General features: G+C 35.8%; 3 protein-coding genes across 3 annotated transcripts; 2 read left to right on the forward strand and 1 right to left on the reverse strand.

Moving 5' to 3' along the window:
- The first annotated feature begins 3517 nt into the window (after positions 1-3517).
- On the forward strand, positions 3518-5535 carry LOC143468406 (protein SLC31A2-like). The gene is made up of 4 exons (XM_076965597.1): positions 3518-3728; positions 4114-4204; positions 4355-4529; positions 4694-5535. The coding sequence occupies exons 1-4, from the start codon at positions 3723-3725 to the stop codon at positions 4962-4964; spliced, it is 543 nt and encodes a 180-aa protein (XP_076821712.1). The 5' UTR covers positions 3518-3722; the 3' UTR covers positions 4965-5535.
- LOC143468383 (elongator complex protein 2-like) lies at positions 5481-9014 on the reverse strand. The gene has a single exon (XM_076965564.1). It carries the CDS (start codon positions 8036-8038, stop codon positions 5606-5608), a length of 2433 nt encoding a protein of 810 aa, XP_076821679.1. The 5' UTR covers positions 8039-9014; the 3' UTR covers positions 5481-5605.
- A 1405-nt stretch (positions 9015-10419) lies between these two features.
- Positions 10420-17861, forward strand: LOC143468393 (gamma-aminobutyric acid receptor subunit rho-2-like). Its single transcript, XM_076965581.1, has 12 exons — positions 10420-10668; positions 11329-11438; positions 11632-11715; positions 12242-12309; positions 12572-12695; positions 13093-13195; positions 13964-14046; positions 14282-14437; positions 14549-14704; positions 14845-14906; positions 16433-16567; positions 16753-17861. Exons 1-12 carry the CDS (start codon positions 10646-10648, stop codon positions 16918-16920), a joined length of 1272 nt encoding a protein of 423 aa, XP_076821696.1. The 5' UTR covers positions 10420-10645; the 3' UTR covers positions 16921-17861.
- Positions 17862-18178: the final 317 nt, after the last annotated feature.

Here is an 18178-nt window from a genome sequence, read left to right on the forward strand (position 1 = left end):
CAAAATACGAACAGTGAGAAAGAAGAAAAACGCAATAAATTTTTTCAGCAGCAGGACTTGGCGCCCTTCTGCTAGTTAGCGGTCAGGATGGCGAACATTACATGTCTTGGTTAGGTCTGCGTAGATTTTTTCCTCTCCCTCACATATCTGCGTAACTTCACTCAACTGGGAGATAAACAACTGCTTTCGGAGTCGATTATTTTTTATTTCTGAATACGTGACCCAGAGCTCATCATAACTGTTTTTTAATCATATTGGTCTCAACGCTAATTTGTCCCATACTTCCAACAACACACTGTAACAACCATAACCACGTGACTCTATGATACGTCATAAGGTTAAGTTTGGAAAACATTCGCGTTAGAAACAATCATGTGAAGATCTTGTGATCACAAAAAAGACGGACAGCTGATCAAAGAAGATACTGGGATCAACGTCTGCTGTATTACCTCAACCTTGCATCGCTTAAACTGGTTGGTACAACAATTGGGAAAACACATACGTCAGAATTCAGAGGTCAAAATAAGCCAAGATGGTGCAATTTTTGGAAGTCAACAACAAGGCATCATAAACCGTCATAACACTTCCGCAAGAATACTGACGTTGGCACGTCATAAACCTATGCGAAGGACACTTTAAATTGTTGTAGAAATAGGCAGTGCTGATAAAAATTTTCAGGTGCATGTATGTGATACTATGACAAATATTTTTATGACAAATATTATTTTCGTTGTGATATTACTAGTGTGAAGTATTACACAACAACCATATTCGCCATAAAGACCGCGTACACTGGCGGCTGTTGTTACAGGATGAGCGAGGACGATTGATGGTTGATGACTTGTTTTGCTTCTGCTTCGGTGAAATAAGTTCTCATTTCTCAAACGGCGTGACAATGCTGTTAGTTGCTTAATTCTGTCTATACAAATTACTAAATGATAAAGTTCCCGTTTTGTTGATTATAAGACACAAAGGTTTCCACCTTTGGGCAAAGCTTACTGAACGTTACATTGCGCAGTAGTAGGCCTAACCAGTGAAATTAATCACGTAAAAAGAAAGGATTGCAAACATTACATCGGTATATAACTTATATGGCACATCAGTTCAAGCGAAATAATTTATCTGTTCGTCATTAAGGAGAATTCAAGTCCGGTCAACAATTGAATTTAAGATCTCAAAATAAAGTTTCAGCATTTCCAAAACAACTCAATACTCGTGACGTAACCGTCACAATACCTTACCCAGGTGCGTTGTCCAGGTTTCATAACTATACAGAAAAGTTGATATCACGACGGCTTTGTACACAAGAGTTCTAGTTTCTTTGTTTAAATTGTTTATGTGAAATACAAATGAGCGGCTGAGTGCATTGTAGGAGGTGTTGCAGCTCATCAACTGTAGGCCTATAAGTTATCGATAGGTGATAAGTGGCTGTCCAGATACAGAATATGACGTGCGTTTTCAAGAAATTGTTTACCGAGTGCTGCTGCAAAACAGCGCGGTATTTGTTTTCCAGAGGAGAAATTTGTAAAGGCTCTCTGTTTTCCTTTAGTTGACACGATGGAATAGGCCTAAGCCTTGTACCTCACGGCCACGATCGTATTGGCTAAGAAAACATTTCCAAGAATTTAGTCTGTTTATTAGCTTAACGTCGACCGAAATGTTTACCACCGTTACGGAGTTACGGCTGTTTTGTGTGTTTTGCATAACCGTGATTGTTAATAATATGGAAATGTCCATTTCAGAATATTAATATTCGAATACGTCAATAAAAATTATACAAATTATTAAGTCAAAATACTTGTACCAAAACATTCTAATAAAATGCAGCTGTAGTCGTATAGGTACGAACGCTTAAAGTGAGGAGCAAAACCAAAAACAAGTTGAAAAGAGTAGTGGGCAATAAGTTTGCTGGAGAAAGGATTTTCAATGAATATGTAGTGCCAGTGGTTAACTTACTACCAACATTGCATCGCAATTTCAGTCTCTTATTGTGACGGCAATCGTGGCCATTATGACGTCACAGCGAAAAAATAATATGCCTGTTGACTGGTGTTTGAATTAAGTACGCTTTAATACCGAAATTGCTTGTTTGTCACATACGAAACATTCTATTAAATTTTAATAGATAGTTATTTAATAGTCAAATAGAAGTTATACTCGATCCAAACACCCGAGTCATACCGATTGCTTTTATAGTGTGACGTATTCATGAGTACCGCCGTTTACGTCATAATTAAGGAAAGATTTTGCGTTTTTGCGACTTTTTATGGTAATAACTGCTTAACCACGACACATTAGCACAACAAATTTTCCAGTATACTTACTGACAAATACTCTTTGATTTAAGGCTAACTTGGCTTTGGATTTGCACTTACCCCTCACTTTAACTTACAAGAATTTGTTGTGAAGGATCAAGCTTAACAAGATGTTTGTGGAAGAGTAGCCTACAGTTAGACAGTCCTGGTAGTAGAATTGTAAACACAGAGCAGGAAAGTTAAGTCGGTAAATAAACAGTAGATTGTTGATTTGTGTCACGTGAGTCAGACCGATACGTGTTATCACAAAAAGGAAAATAATTTACTCCATTTGTTTATCGTCGTTTAAGAACTTTACACGTCACTCGACCGCATTGCAGTATTGTTTTGAGTCGGAAGGTGATAGAAAAAAATGTCTGAGATATGAACATAGCTGCGCTACAACTACGTTAACTGCTCAATACTTAAAAGATAAAATTCAAGTCCAGCACTGCCACTATCGTTAGTAGCTTAGTTTGTTGGTGAAACTCAAACTTGAAAGCTCTTGTTTTTAAAGAAAAACTGTAACTGAATTACCGGTCACCTGTTATACTAAGCCTATGAAGGTATTTTTAAAGATTTCCTTGCTTAGTTTTGAAAATTAAAGTTTAAACTTACCGGACAGGTCATGACAGAATCAAATCTTGGTTCCATATAATTTCATCGACCACTAGCCTACCAGAGTCAAAGTGAGAGTTAAATTTAGAATGCCAAATTAGCTTTTATTGTTCTTAGCCTGTTAAAGCTCATTACCGGTAACAATTAACATCCGATTTACTTTGGCTGTTGTGTTACAATAAATGACTTTTTGACTAATTTTGAGATAATAAGATATATATAATTTTACGTGTATACTGTTAATTGTTATTATATATATTTTTTATAAGTTCATGTTATGCGTAATTTTTGAGATTTGGGTTTTCGATCATGAACCAGAGATATAGTGCTCACCTCTTGAAGTAGAAATAGTTAAACATTTTCGGCATTAACTTGAAAGATTGCTACAATCAATTTTTCCATACACTGTTTACCGCTTCCTGAAATATCGTTATTAAAACCTTAACAGAAGTCAAATTTGTCATTTTGAAATCGTTTGAAATTACACAATATTGATGTTAGTCCATTTACAAAGTTTATCAGGAAGGTAAAGTAAGTTTTTAGCCCAAAAATTGGTACAAATGGCCAAATCTCAGATCCAAATCAATGCTTTTTTTCCTGTTTATCTAACAAAAGCGCTTTTATTTCTAAGGTTATAATTTTGTGGTAGTGCTGAGTGCATGTTACATAATTTCATGTTTGTGGTTCCAGTGATTTTAGAAGATAAAACACAGACCCTGGAATACTTTCTCATCATTTTAAGGTTCAAAGAGTTGTAAGTATTGACGAAGACCCAGTTTATTGTCGATTACATAGAATTACAACAAAGAAATGCAGGTAATTTGCAGTTACTGTATGGAAATTTTATATAAAGCTTAATTTAAATATCCGATGGTCGGTAAATTTCTGATTTGATACTTCAAATGGAAAGGTTTGGGAGCTTTGCTTTTAAAGTGGCACTGTGCACTTGGTCAGCTGCATGCATCTAATGTGAATTTATCTAGCACAATCACTTGCAATGTTGAGCATTCTTCAATGATTAAATCCCCAGTAATATCAAAAATATTTTTGCATGATTTGTTTCTAGTTAAAAAGTTACATAGGACTAAGTAGGCCATTGAACATAGGCTTTGACAACGTTTTGTTACCTTGATATTTATGACATATATATAAATGTGTGTTTACTGCATTTCTTAAAGTTTATTTAATATTTTCCTTGCAGGAATTTTTTAGATTGTGGAATCTTCCACTTGATTTTCTCTTTGATTCTTGGAAAGTGACTTCCACAAAAACCCTTATTTTTACAGCATTAGGTACTCATATAATAATAGTTATACAGATGTTTTAAGCAATGGTGCCTACAGAATTGTTGTTGCAGTAAAGTGTTTAAAATTTTGTATATGTTCTTCGTATACTGGTTAGCTTTAATTTTTGCTTAAGTGTTAAATATTTTTTTCTTTTAGCTGCGTTTTGTGTTGCCTTTCTCTTTGAGGGATTACGTGTAGCATCTGTGACCCTACATCGTAAATTTTTTGCTTTACCATTGGCTTCCGTTCCAACAAATGAATCCGCATCTTCAACGTCTTCTGCTAATACTTTTGTTGTGAAAGACAGTCTCGATTATGTCAGGGAGCAGTGGTAGGTTTAATTTCATTGTATGTTCAATGACATGACAATGATTTTTTAAGTTACTGCAGATGAAAGATTGTCATTGGTACATGTTCTTCCTTTTTAAGTCGTGTAAACAACTCGTGTTATAAGATCTTATTAGCCTTGTTCTGACATCTTTGTTCATGTTACAGGATGAAGAACCACTTGATACAGACCTTTTTTCACGTCATAAAAGTCGCGCTGAGTTATGGACTCATGCTCAGTTTTATGACCTATAATGCTTACATTGCCATTGCAATATTGGCTGGTGCAGCAATTGGATATTTTCTATTTTGTCACCAGATACAAGTTACTCACTCTAAGAAAGCTTGCGACAGTTTAAGCAGAACAACGACCTTTGTGACATCAATCGATCCATCTTTGCATTCTTTAGTGAATGTTGATGCTGAAGCACCAGCGTAATTTCTCTGTTGTATGCCATGTTTTAAAATTGGCAATGTTTTAGCCAGTCTATAATATTTAAAACCTTTCCTTACCTTAAAAGATGCTATTGCCTTACATGGCATGCATGTTCCATGTTACTATTAATGTTGTTTTTATCATGTTTTTCATCGTATAAGCTTCCTTGTCGTATTAGGTTGTGAATTGCATTACTGTGAAAGTTTGTGACTTGACTCGGAGAAATTACGTGTATAGCTTGTATCAGTTCTTGTTGATTAAGTTTCAGTAATAAGGAATCATCATTACAATGAACTTTGCTTCCGTCCAAACACTTTTAACTGTAACATTGTCTACGAAAGCATATGGGCAGACAAATGATGGAAATTTTCAAAACTTTTAAACCTCTTTTGCTACTATTATTGCTTTGCTTCAGAATAATTAATTTGACCTTAGTCCAGTCACTTCAAAAGGACTCGAGTACGACTCTGCTCTATATTATATTTAAGGCAACCTCACTTTACTTTGATTCCTGCGATATTACCTTTATGATGTTTATTTTTGTGACATGCAATAAAGTTTCACCAATAAGCAATTAGTTATGAAAAATTGCGTTATATTTAACTTAATGTTTACTCTCACATAAAAATTCAAGGAGAAATTAGTCACTTTTCAATAGGCTTTGATTCCCATGTAACTTCAAAGAACTTTACTTGATGATCTTGACTACAAGATGCCAGGGTCATAGAATCATTTCTGCTGACACCTGGCTTCCATTTTAGCCGTTTGACAGCCAGACAGTGTGCAATTTGAGAATCGAAATGAATCATGTCTACAAGAATGTGATTTTCGGTAAATGAAGACAATTTAATGCTCCCACTTTCACAACCAATGGCGAGAAGGTAAGTGGAAAGCTTGTGTGATGCAAATGCAATTGCTGTGACTGGTTCACCGCAGTCTCCAACAATTGCTCTCTTCACAACCTGTTCTTCATTAGGAGTAACTTTCCAAATCATAATCTTTTTATCCCTCGATGCTGTGGCAAAGTAAGTGTTATCATGGGACCACGAACATGACCAAATGATCCTACTGTGACAGGTTTTCTTTTCACTGTGTGCTAAATGCTCCACGTTATATACTCCCTCCAATTTGGTAATTCGATACAAATTCCAAGTTCGGTCACGAGAAACTGTGACCAAGTAATTGTCGTTCGGAGAAAATTCCATTTGTGTAACAGTAAGTGTGTGGCCAGACAGGGTAGTAACTTGTTTCCACGTGTCCACTTCCCAAATTATAATACCAGCATGCTTGGCTTGAGAAGATTTGGCAGCGGAGGCCACAAGTGTTGCTTCATGATTACAAGACAAGCAAAAGATCTCGTAAACATGACCATACAATTTCCTTGACTCTGGCCATAGTGTGTTTTGAAGCAAATACGTTTCTGGGGGCGGCTGAATTAACTTAACTGGAACAAATAGATTTTCAATATACTGCTCCTTCCGATCGCTTAGTGGAGTTTTTTCTTCAGAAGAGAACACAGCTTTGTTGGATAAACCGAGGGCCGGTACAGTGGCCCCTTCAGGTGCTTGCGATGACATTTCAACCAAGTCATGCTCTGTCAGAGACCTCAGATTGCTGATAAAATTTGAGGAAGCATCAAATACTCTGAGAACTTTTTCATCTGCTCCAGAGATAAATTTAGTGGAATGAATCATACTAAGACACTGCATGTCATAACCGTGAATTTGCGGACGCGCTATTTCATGCCAGGATTTGTCTTCCTTCCACTCAGCAACCAAACGTGTTGTTTGGTCTTCGCTTGTAGTCAGTAAATACCTCCCCTGCTTTGGTTCCCAATCAATATCGTTAACAACCGACGAATGTCCGCTAACCATCACTGCAGGTTCCCATTGATCATCGCACCTACGATCCCATCCATGCAGTGCCCCACTGAAGCTTTGAGCAATGATGTGTTTGCCGTCTTCACTGAACTGAGCCCCGTAAAATCCCAAAGTATTGCCACCCACCTCACCAACTCGTACTTTGTCAACCCAGATTCCAGCTGCATCATCGTACTCCCAAATAACTACTGTTTTGTCTATCGAAGCTGACAACAAGTTAACTCCTATGGTGGATTTTCCTGTCAGTTGCCACTGCACACTGTATACCCAGTTTTCATGTCCGATAAGAACAGCATCAAGGGAAGCAGCAAATGTGAAAGATGTGTTATTTACGTTTATCGTAAACAATTGTTTCCGTAATTTTAGTTCATATCTTTCCTGTACCTTGTCTTCTGTTGCTTTATTATTCACCAACCATATTTTCCATAATCTAATAAAAGAATCCTGCGAGCAAGTCGCCATATAGATTTCCCCGGTGTGAAGAGTGATAAAATCTACATTACGCACCCAATCCTCATGCCCAGGCAGAATTAAAACGTTGTGGAAATGTGCAGTTTGCTTTTCAGTACCCGTGTCAATCACATAGATTCTAATTTTGAAATCATCACACGCACATGCAAGTATAGGCACCTTACAATTTGGAAGAAGATGGAAAGCAACGTTAAGTACAAAACCATGTTTAAAATCCATTGTCTGAACACATTCAAGTTGAGATAAAGAGTCATATGCTTCCCAGAGTCTCAAGCTCGAGTCTGCTCCACTGGTTGCAACTAAATACAGTTCCTTGTTTTGACAATGCACGTCATAAGTAGAAATTGCGTCGATGCTTGTGATTGAATCTTTGTGACCTAAAAAAGAGAATTCTTTCTCCAAGATCGGTGCAACCTGGTTATCCTTGAATATCCAGCATCTCAGTGTGTTATCTGCCGAACCTGAAAAGAGGACGTTGGACTTGCAAGGCAACTCTGTATCGAAAAATTCCTTCATCCATTTTACACAGAGAACTTTTTTTTTGTGGCCATTAAAGCTTTGAATACTGCACAATTTCTTGCTATCCCAATGGATAGGTTTATAAAGTGCAACAGAGTTAGAGCATCCGAATGCCACAAGATTCAAAGGACCTGCATCTAAACAGTTTACAGAACGATTCGCACACAGTGCAATGTGTTTTAGCTTCACTGAATATGAGTTATCCATCGGAATAATTATGAAATGTTAAAATGTAGCCTAATTATAGGGTATCCAACAGAAATCAAAATCTAAGTAAGCAATTACTTTTGCATTATAATATAAATTTGTAGCAGTGCAATCACAACCTACACAAAAAAAATTGAGAAGAAATTGAGCTGGCAAAGAGACAAACTTCAGGGTGCATTGACACCCAAATTTTTTGTTTATTTAATATAAATAGGCATTTGTCTTACTTGCTTAAATTATGATTTCAAAATGGGGAGTACTTGTAGACGTACCACTTGGGGTACAACATTAGACTTCAAGGGGGTAAGTACCAAGTTCTCTAGTTTGTGACTTGGGGTCGTCTACATTAACAAGGATTTGTTAAATAGGGATACAAAGACTGCGGCCTGCACCAAAAAAACTTTGGGGTATGACCAGCAAAAAAAAATTGAAAACCTTATTACTAGCTTATTGTTTGTTTTTACCATTAGCTGTACAGAGCAAAAGTTAGCATGCTAACCTATTAAAAATCGGCTTAATGATACATTGAAAAAAATTTCTGCATCGGTTCTTTGCAGCAAGTAACACACTTTTCACCACAGATCAATGCATAGCAGCCAAACTGCAGCTTTGACATAAGCACAGCGCACACGCCACATTTTTTCCATGTGCTGCTGCGAGCAAGTCTTTGTGCAACGTTCGATTATGACGCATTTTTTATTTATTATAGTTCTACCCGAATTAGAACTGTCCACCAGGTATGCTGGACAGAGGCAAGAATCGTTAGCGCCTTTATAACGGTATGGCGCAACCAGGTATCGAACACGAACAGACGCTATATTAATTGCGAGACTAGCCTTGGAACCACACTGCTACCAAGCCGACATCGATTGCAAGTCGCTTTTACTTTTGAACTCCCGCATAAAGGCGTGAATGGATTGAAAGAACGACATAACAAGGAAAAAATGTATGACGTAATAACTTTGCCATACTCGATGTTGTCATGCAACAGAGAAGCAAAAAGCAAGTGGCCTCAGTCTCAGTGGCTCAGTCTTAGGGTAGGGTAGAATGGTAGATGAAAAATGGTCACATGTTGGGGAAATCCCGTTAATGATTATTAAGACGTTTAAAAGAAACAATTTTTATACGATTTTTGGACAAAAAACGTTTAGTGTTTATATTTTACGGTGTAAACCAAGATGGTTCCCCAATGAAATAGTGGTTTCCTCCATATACCCTTTTAAATAATCACTCGTCGAAAATATATTTTTGTGACTTGTTAGCACTTAATCAGTTTTGTGATTAGAAAATACATGGAAAGTTAAAAACACGAGGTTCAATGACAATTTTTGAATGAAAATGCAGCATAAAATAAGTTCAGATCTTTTAGCATGGTATACTAAATAACTGGGAGCAAATGCAGTAACACAGCTATATCACTCTAGCCATCGGCACTTTAAATCTATTTTGTTGGGACACGCGAGAATTCAAGTTGTAGACACCACAGCATTTGTGGTATAGCGCCACGTTTGGCGGCGATAGGCATTCTACCAACCCCTTTTTGATTAACATGCTTGGTGGCTGGGGATTAATTATACCAACACTTTCAACTGTGAGAAAAGTTTATTAGATTATAGTTATATTAAATTATACAGTGACAATTGGATATAGCTAGAAAACTAAAACCACCTCGAACCAAGTAGCCTACACCTATGCAAGCTATTCAAGAAACGTTTTTGTTAAAACTGAACTATTTTGCGCAGATGAGATACTGTTGGTCGATATTAAAATTGCTTCATTAAGTCCAGTAATGTTTTTCTCATTGATTCATAGAAATTTTTTTCTGTTGGAACGGCTACTAACTTAGGCAAACTTTACTCCAAAGCCTAAGGGAGTTTCAGGCTAAATTAACTAATCGAACAGCTAAGCGCTTAAAAGAAACAAAATCGTTAAAGATGAATAGACGTGCTTTGTTTTTTCACATCTTCAGGCGAGACCAAACTAAGTCAGTCAGAAGAATGGCATCGACAATAAAAGCCTGCATGTTGTTAAACGAACTGTAATTTCAAAATTACTACAGTTGCAGTTAGGCTATACGAGGTTAGAACAGTTTCTCGTTAAACCATATCAGCTAGCTTATTGTAATCAACTGGAAAACAATGTTTTATTAGTAAAGGAACAACTTAGACTTGATAGCTGTTTAAATTATTCACAAACTTTTTATTATTAATATTAAAGAAGGTCAATTATCGAAAGGCATTTTTTTTAATCGACAGGCCTACTATGCGATTGTAGGTCTACCGGCCTTCTTATAATAATAACTTAACAAAAAACTGTCATTACAGTTTAGTTAGCTAAATGCATATCAGCATACTTATATGATAAAATGTTCAGGAGCTATTTTGGTTAGAAGAATGACAATATATTAGCTTCTTATAAAATTTGTGTTGAAGTGGTCTCTTGAGAGAACGTTTTGCATTTCAGGACCAAGTGAAGCGAAGAAGAGGGCAAGTGGAGAAGCACGTGATAATGATTTTTTAATTGTGTTTTAATTAAAGTTTCAATGCATATTTTATTGAAATTCTTCCGAGTAAACATTTTCAAATTAGTCCAAAACTGCTGCTAAGAATGAAGGTTGTTGATCAGAAAAGGTACTGTAAGCTACTACAAGCAAATTTACATGAACTGTTCTTTGATTTCGTTAATTACGTTAATTTGAAATAGAATTATTAACAGCATTTTTATGACGTTAAATTATTAAAGAATAAATTGGGGATTAATTAACTCACACTATTTTCTGTTTTTCTATATTGGTAAATATTTGATTATAAGTTTTAAGAAGCTTCAATAATTTTGTTTATCTAAGAAACTAGATACAGTATCTGAAGATAAGCTGTACTTATAAAAGTTGCACCTTTTCGAAACTAATGTGAAGAACCTTTTGCAATTCATCTAAAGTATAGATAACTATATAGCATTCAGTTTCAATCATAGACTGTAAGCCCTATTATAATAATTTACTACCTACAACTACAAACGATTTTATTTGACAAAACTGAAAGATGGTTTCCGGTGTGTGATATAGTAGCCTATATATTTTCATATATTGCTAATAACAATTATTCTAAACAAATTAAGACGCGATCGTATGATGATTGTATATCAAGTTATTCTTTTTGTTTAATTGTCGTGTTGTTGATGGTTATAAATGGTTTGTTCTGCTTAAAACTACAAGCAAATTTGACTTTAAAAGCATCTTCAAAGGCATTTTTATAAACATCAGTTGAAGCTAAACTGTTTTTTGGTTAAAGCATGTCTTTCTGTTCTTTGATGTTTATGATCTGGTTGACGGGTTATTGTTCCTTGTCGTCGCCAACCTCGCAGCTGAATAAGAAAATTAAATCTAAGCCCAAAAGTAAAGGTCAGTGTATGTCACATTACGTAAATGTTACTCAATCCTGTTTTACGTTCGCATTTGAGATTTAGTTTAGCCTACTGATATCTAGTAGGACTAAGCGTTAGCATAGTTTAGTTACCATGAGTTATTTCTTTAAAATCGCCGGCGATGATTTGTATTGTTGAGGTGATAAGAGCAATATCCTTTTAATTTATAGACGTCCATGGAACCGATATTTCAAAGCAAATTGAAAGTTTATTTCGAAAACATACGTATGAGCTCAGCATTCGACCAGACAGAGGTATGCTAACTTGACAACCACAAAGTTGTAAACTATGTACAAGCAATTTTCACAGCTTTAAATATTAAAAACAAAATTGAAATAACTTCTTTGTACCATGTTGACATTTGTGCTGTAACTTTTGTATTAATCATCAAATAAATTTTGATTAAGCCGTGTTATGTTGAAAACTCTACCTTTTTAAATTATGAAATGTTTTTACCAGTGTGTTGACTTTGAACCAAGATCAATATCTAGCGGTAAAGAAATCCTGTTAGATGGCCATTTGCTCCCTTTAATTAATATGACACGGTTTCACTATGACGTCATTTAAGTCAATTTATTAATTATATTATCGAGGGGTTTCAATCGATGTTGCAGTCCTGTGCAACAGAGACACGTTGGCACAATAAAAAACAATCGGCCATTTATTGCCATAGTTTAAATTTTCCCTTTGCATAATTGAAAACGTTTCGAAGTTTTGTTTTTGTTATGGATGCTGTCTTCGTCAATTATTATGGGAGCCTTTACTTGCTTTTGTCTGTAGATTCTCCAACAAGAGTTGGCCTGGGTATCATAATCGAAAGCATTACCGACATTTCGGAAAAGAACATGGTATGAAATTATATTGACATGTTTTAAAGCAAATATGATTTAAATTGTAAGTAATTGGCTGCTCCCCAATTTGCATTTTTACGGTCATGAACTATTGACCAAATAATCCTTATTTATACGCAAAAATGCTTTTAAAAAGCTTCGCTTAAACATTAATTGCATTAAAGTGTTTTCAACTTTAAGTAAGTAGAATAAATAAAAGCGCTTTATTATTACAGTTAATTTAATTGTTCACATTCATTCTTCATCCATCTTATTATAGGATCTTACTTTTACTTTGTGTCTGCACGAAACTTGGATGGATAAAAGGCTCAAATTTAAAGCGCGGGGCAACGTGTCGTCCATAGTGTTACCCAGCAGGCTCATGAACAAGATATGGGTTCCCGGTAAAGTTTTGTATTTTGAATATTTTAGAAAAGGAAGTTGTTCCAAATTTATAGGTGATACGTTGGTCAAATCAAATTAATAAATGAACAAGTAAAGAAACAAAGGAACAAAAATAAATAAATGAATACATAAATAAAAGAGTATTAAATAAAAGTGATGAGAGACATTTTCCCCTGGTTCATTTGCTATTTATACCAAATCTACATGCATCATGCATGCTGCAATCTTGTGTGGTCATGCGTGTTAATTTGTCTTTACACCTCAATATATATCAATCATTCTTACAATTTCCAAGAAAATTAGAATTTGGTTTGTATAACAACATCACAATTATTTTCAATTAATTTTATTAGCTTTGACCTTGTAGCCTTCTGATAAAAAACGATATTTTCCCAGACCTTTACGTGGTTGGGTCGAAGAACTCATTTATTCACACAACGACCGTCAACAACGTGGTTATGAGGTTGTTCAACGACGGTACAATATTTCACACTTTAAAGTAAGTTTTATTCATTTCAGAATTGTAGACATTACTGTGACAAACACTTGTTGCATAACATGATAAGATATTATTTGTTAAAAAATGTAGCCCTAATACAAATCGACTAATTATAACTGCATACAAATCATTGGTTCTTAATCTTTTTCTGATCACAGACACTATATTAAAAGAATTTTTGAAGACTACCGACCCCCAAATATGGAATTTCAAAATCTGATTAAATGTTACCTTTTGTGGGTCGTGATACGAAACTGTTGTTACACAACAATAGACCTACATAATGTTGATTTGTAGAATGATGTCAGAATGTCGTTCACGTTATGTAACAACTGTTTCAGTATAATCGATTTAAAATCTTGTCCAGCTTGATAGTTCAAGTTGATACAGGCCAGTATAACTGAACCTAATAAAATGTCAAATAAAAGAATAAATGAAATAACATGAATTCTTTTTGCTTAATCACATTAAAATTAACATTTAAGAATCTCCTGAAACCTGTCCGCGTGTCCCAGGTTAAGTAGATCTTTGATATAGATATTTTCAGGATATCCCTAGGTAGTCAGGGCACGTTGATTCTGACGATCCGTTTATGCAAGCGTTCTCAAAAACAATTTAATTTCGCGAATATTTGAAACAAGAACTTTCTGATAGATTCGTAAACTTATAGTTGAAATCGATAAATTATTACCCCTAATATTGTGATATTTGTGACAATGTATAAAACTCGGTATAACGTTAATCTAACTTTTATTGTTGGTATTTCAGAATAACAAGCACGGTTGCATGTCAGATGTCCTTGTACTACTTTCCGCTTGACATTGAAAATTGTTCTCTTATTCTTCAAAGTCGTAAGTTTTAAATATCTTATGTGTGTGCTCACACCGTGTTTTACTTCAACTGTACATGGTAAACTTTTGCCTCTTTTCGTAAAGAAGTACATGGTTTCCGGTTTAAAAAAACAATCTTTGTGATTTGAGTTTTATATGTTCTTACTCCACCGATATACAGGTATAAACTACTATGCAGTAGTGTATGTCTTAACAACGCTTTCACATTTCCTTTTATTCACTTTTCTCGGCATAGTTGGTTACAGCAACAAAGAAATCTTATTGCATTGGACAAACCAGAGCAAGCTGTTCATGGACGTTGGGTTGGTAAACAACATGCCAAAATATCAACTTATTCACCACAAGTTTCACGAACTAAACGCGTCTTGGACGGATACATCGAAAATTACAGGTGAATCAGGATGTAGCGTTTCACATCAACCTCCTATTGTTATCAAACGTTTTCACTTTAATCATAGAGCTATGAACACAAAGTTAATGTCGTTCACTGTTTTCTTTTCAGAAACTTTTAAATCTCGATTGCAAATCACATTCGAGTTGCGAAGGTACCCACTTGCCGTGTTTTTTCAGTCCTACTTCCCCGCTCTAGCCATGGTACTACTGGCAGGTTTAGGCATGTGGATTGACCCAAAGTCGGCACCTGCTAGGGTCTCGCTAGGTAAGAAAAGTTTGAGTTCCAAACTTGAAAAATGTCACTACAATGATCGGTGAAAAAAAATAAAAAAAACTGTATTTTGAGTGCAATACTATGAGTTATGTTTCAGCGTTAATAGTAATAAAAGCGAGCTTATTGTACAGGTGTAACATCCGTGCTGACGATATCGACGATAATAAACGGACTGAAAGCCATTCTACCCAAGGTATGTTGAAGTTGAGGCTTTTTATCGGGCTTTATGGAATTGCTTCTTGAAGTGTTGATTTTGTACTGGCCGCAGGTGCTAAAGCAGCCAGTAAAGTTTGAATGAGTGGTTCTTAACGTTTTTAGGGAGAAATTCAAGTTTTAAACACAATAAGCTTTGGCGACTAACCTTACCATACCACGTTTCAAACGATTGATAATAATAATAACTCAAGTCATGCATGCGATGTGTCAAAGCTCAATACATTTTCATGCAATCAACTGTACAAAAGTGCTACAGTATATTTCAGCAATCCATGTGAACGAAAAGTGACTACAGTATGTTAATTAATAACAACCTTTAATGTTATGTACTGTATGTACGGTACCAAATTTTGTAACGCCGTATATCCTCAACCTTGTAAGTTATAATTGATTCGTGTGTTTTGGGCAAACAAATTCGAAAGCGTTCGGGCTAAACTGCGAGCTATAGTAAATGGGGAACGTGGAAAAAAGTGTTAACCCGTATGTTTAGGCTTACCATATTTTTTTGATTGAAAAGCGGGACGCTTCAGAACAACAAGCCCTATCAGATAAATGTGGTTTACATTTTACTAGAAGTATGAGACTATTTTGGATTCCTATCGTCAAGGACAACTGAAGTGGTAAGACACCAAGAAAAACTAAAATAATGGATTTTACTAGGAAACAAAACAATGTTCAAGCATTTGTAAATTTACATAATCGTCCAATCGGAACCGTACGAAATAAGTTCTTTCAATAACCTAACTGCAAAAAGATCATCTCCTCCTCCTAGCCTAGTATTACTGAACAGTGAACAGGCGAATGCGCTAACAATCAACTCACCACTGGACCAATTACCCGCTACAATGATGTAACAATTACTTTCACATTTAACACAACGAAACAAGAACACGCATCGGGTATTGCTTTTCAGCAAATTGGCTAAACAAACCAATCACATCATGCTAATATTCGTGTAGTGTGGGGCAATGCTGGCTCAGTAAATGCCAAAGCGGGACTTTTAGTTGACTGATCGGGACGCCGGGACAAAGCCTTTAAAAGCGGGACTGTCCCGGCTAAAACGGGACGTATGGTAAGCCTACGTATGTTATAATTCATAATAATTGCGAGACCATTATCACTACTGTATAATCGTCATTTATTACGCGTATTTCAAATTGTGGACAACTACCATAACAAATTCACGCTGCGATAAGTTCTGTGCTTGGAATGTTAGTGCGAAAACCACTCCATTGCCAAACTACATTGCGTTGTTGGTAACTACTGTAAGTAGTTAAGCCTATTTCTATTATATGTTTTGCCGGGAACAGTCTACTTTTCTGATAAGGAAAAACTTGTATTGTTATTTAAAACGATTTCATTATAAATGGCGTTTAGTTCGACCCGGCCCATTATTACGTAACAAATTACAGCAACAGAATTTGCTGATACTTGTGAAACCTGGTAACACTATTACTCTCATATCTTTACTGTAAGGCGGTAAAAGCTTTAGTTGCTTCGCAGGTGTCTTACCTGACGGCCATGGACATCTATTTGTGGGTTTGCTTCATCTTCGTCTTTTCGACGGTGCTCGAATTCTGCGTTTTAAACTACCTGATGCACAAGCAGGAAAAATTTATTGGTCGAAGGTTAAGCCAGGTGCGCGATTTGCTTGTAAATTTATGAAGTTTGACGTCATAGTTTTGAAGTGCTGTTTGACATAATTTAAAGAACAAGATCAAGTATCAGCAAGTTTAAAACGTCACGACTAGATAAATGTCATGTGTGTGAAATGTATGACATCATAATGTTTAACTTTATGACAAATTTAACTATTTTGCCAGCGGTCAACGACGTCGCAAATTCTGTCGAGAAAAACATTTTGCTTATGCGATGGGGCGACGGGTCTGGACGTGAAATTCCGGATTTGCTACTTCACCACATTTCTGGTTTTCAACATCATTTATTGGACATATTATACCGCCGTTGCACAACATGACGAAGATGACTAAGCAAGTTTCAACCGGCGTCTTGCATCTGGCTATAGTTGTAAAAGAACAAGTTTTTCAATACATCTTCAATTGTTTTAAAAGAATGTGACGCACAGTATGCAGAGCGTCTGTGCAAAAACATTCCATACCAAGGCTATGATATCGACGACTAACCAATCGTGATTTTAGCGTCAAAATTTTGTTCCAAAGACTCCAGTGGTTAAAGAACGCTACTTGCCAACAACGCTGTGAAATGATTGGACGGCGCCCTAAGTTTTAATACTGAAGTATAAGCTCGTTCAGACGCAAAAATGATGGAAATTTTGTTGTGTGCAACTCCTCTTGTCCACGGTTGTCATTGCTGTTATGCTTGTGGTCGAGGGCGATCAATATAAATATAACAAGAATGCAACAATATAAATGTAACGATTAGGGATAACTAATGACATGCATTAAGTTGCGCTGTATGCTATAAAGGTCGAATGCAAGCTGATATAGTGTCGCGTCACGACTCCATATTCTGCACACCAGCGCTTCGTGAGTCGTGCAAGCAACGTAGGTTGTGCGAAACGAAGTTAGGATATCTCTTTTGTACAAGTCGTGGTTGTTATAAAATAACTATAACTTGTCTTTATTTCTTTTCTCCTGCTTGTCATTTTTCGTCAACTTGATCTTGAATTACAGTAAATAGCCGGATACCTTTGTTTAAAAAGAATTTCCTGTTTTCTCAGAAAAGGTCTCAAATTTTGGGTTAATCAAATTTTAACATAAAATCAACTTAAACTTTGCCATCCACATACAGTTGTACAGCAATATGCCCAAGCCGACCATCAGAGTTGTGTATGTCAACAGAATTCACATTAAAATCTTATTGGATGGGTTGGGTTGGGGATGTGTAAACTGACATAAGACTTGTCCAAAAGTATTTCAAATAAAGTGAACAATCATAACTAATTTTGCTATGATTTCTATCTTTTCTATCCCACATGCATAAATATATTCAACATTATTTGCATCTAGGAAGAAATTAAGTAACTTAATCCTAACATCGCGTATAAGTAACACTATGACCAAAGAGTGTTTTTAATTTAAACTTCATTTTATGCGCATACAGTTGGCGTTAGGCCTATGCTTATAGAGGTTAAAAGACTGTATTATCCTTCGAATAACTGTAATAATTTTCTGGGAATCCAAGATGTCTCAGAATCTTTTCTGGGAACTTGCTAAAAAGGACGAGATGGGCCAAATAAGTACCAGCTGTACAAACCCGCTATAAGTG

Source organism: Clavelina lepadiformis, chromosome 8, assembly GCF_947623445.1.
Source record: "Clavelina lepadiformis chromosome 8, kaClaLepa1.1, whole genome shotgun sequence".
Classification (NCBI taxonomy): domain Eukaryota; kingdom Metazoa; phylum Chordata; class Ascidiacea; order Aplousobranchia; family Clavelinidae; genus Clavelina; species Clavelina lepadiformis.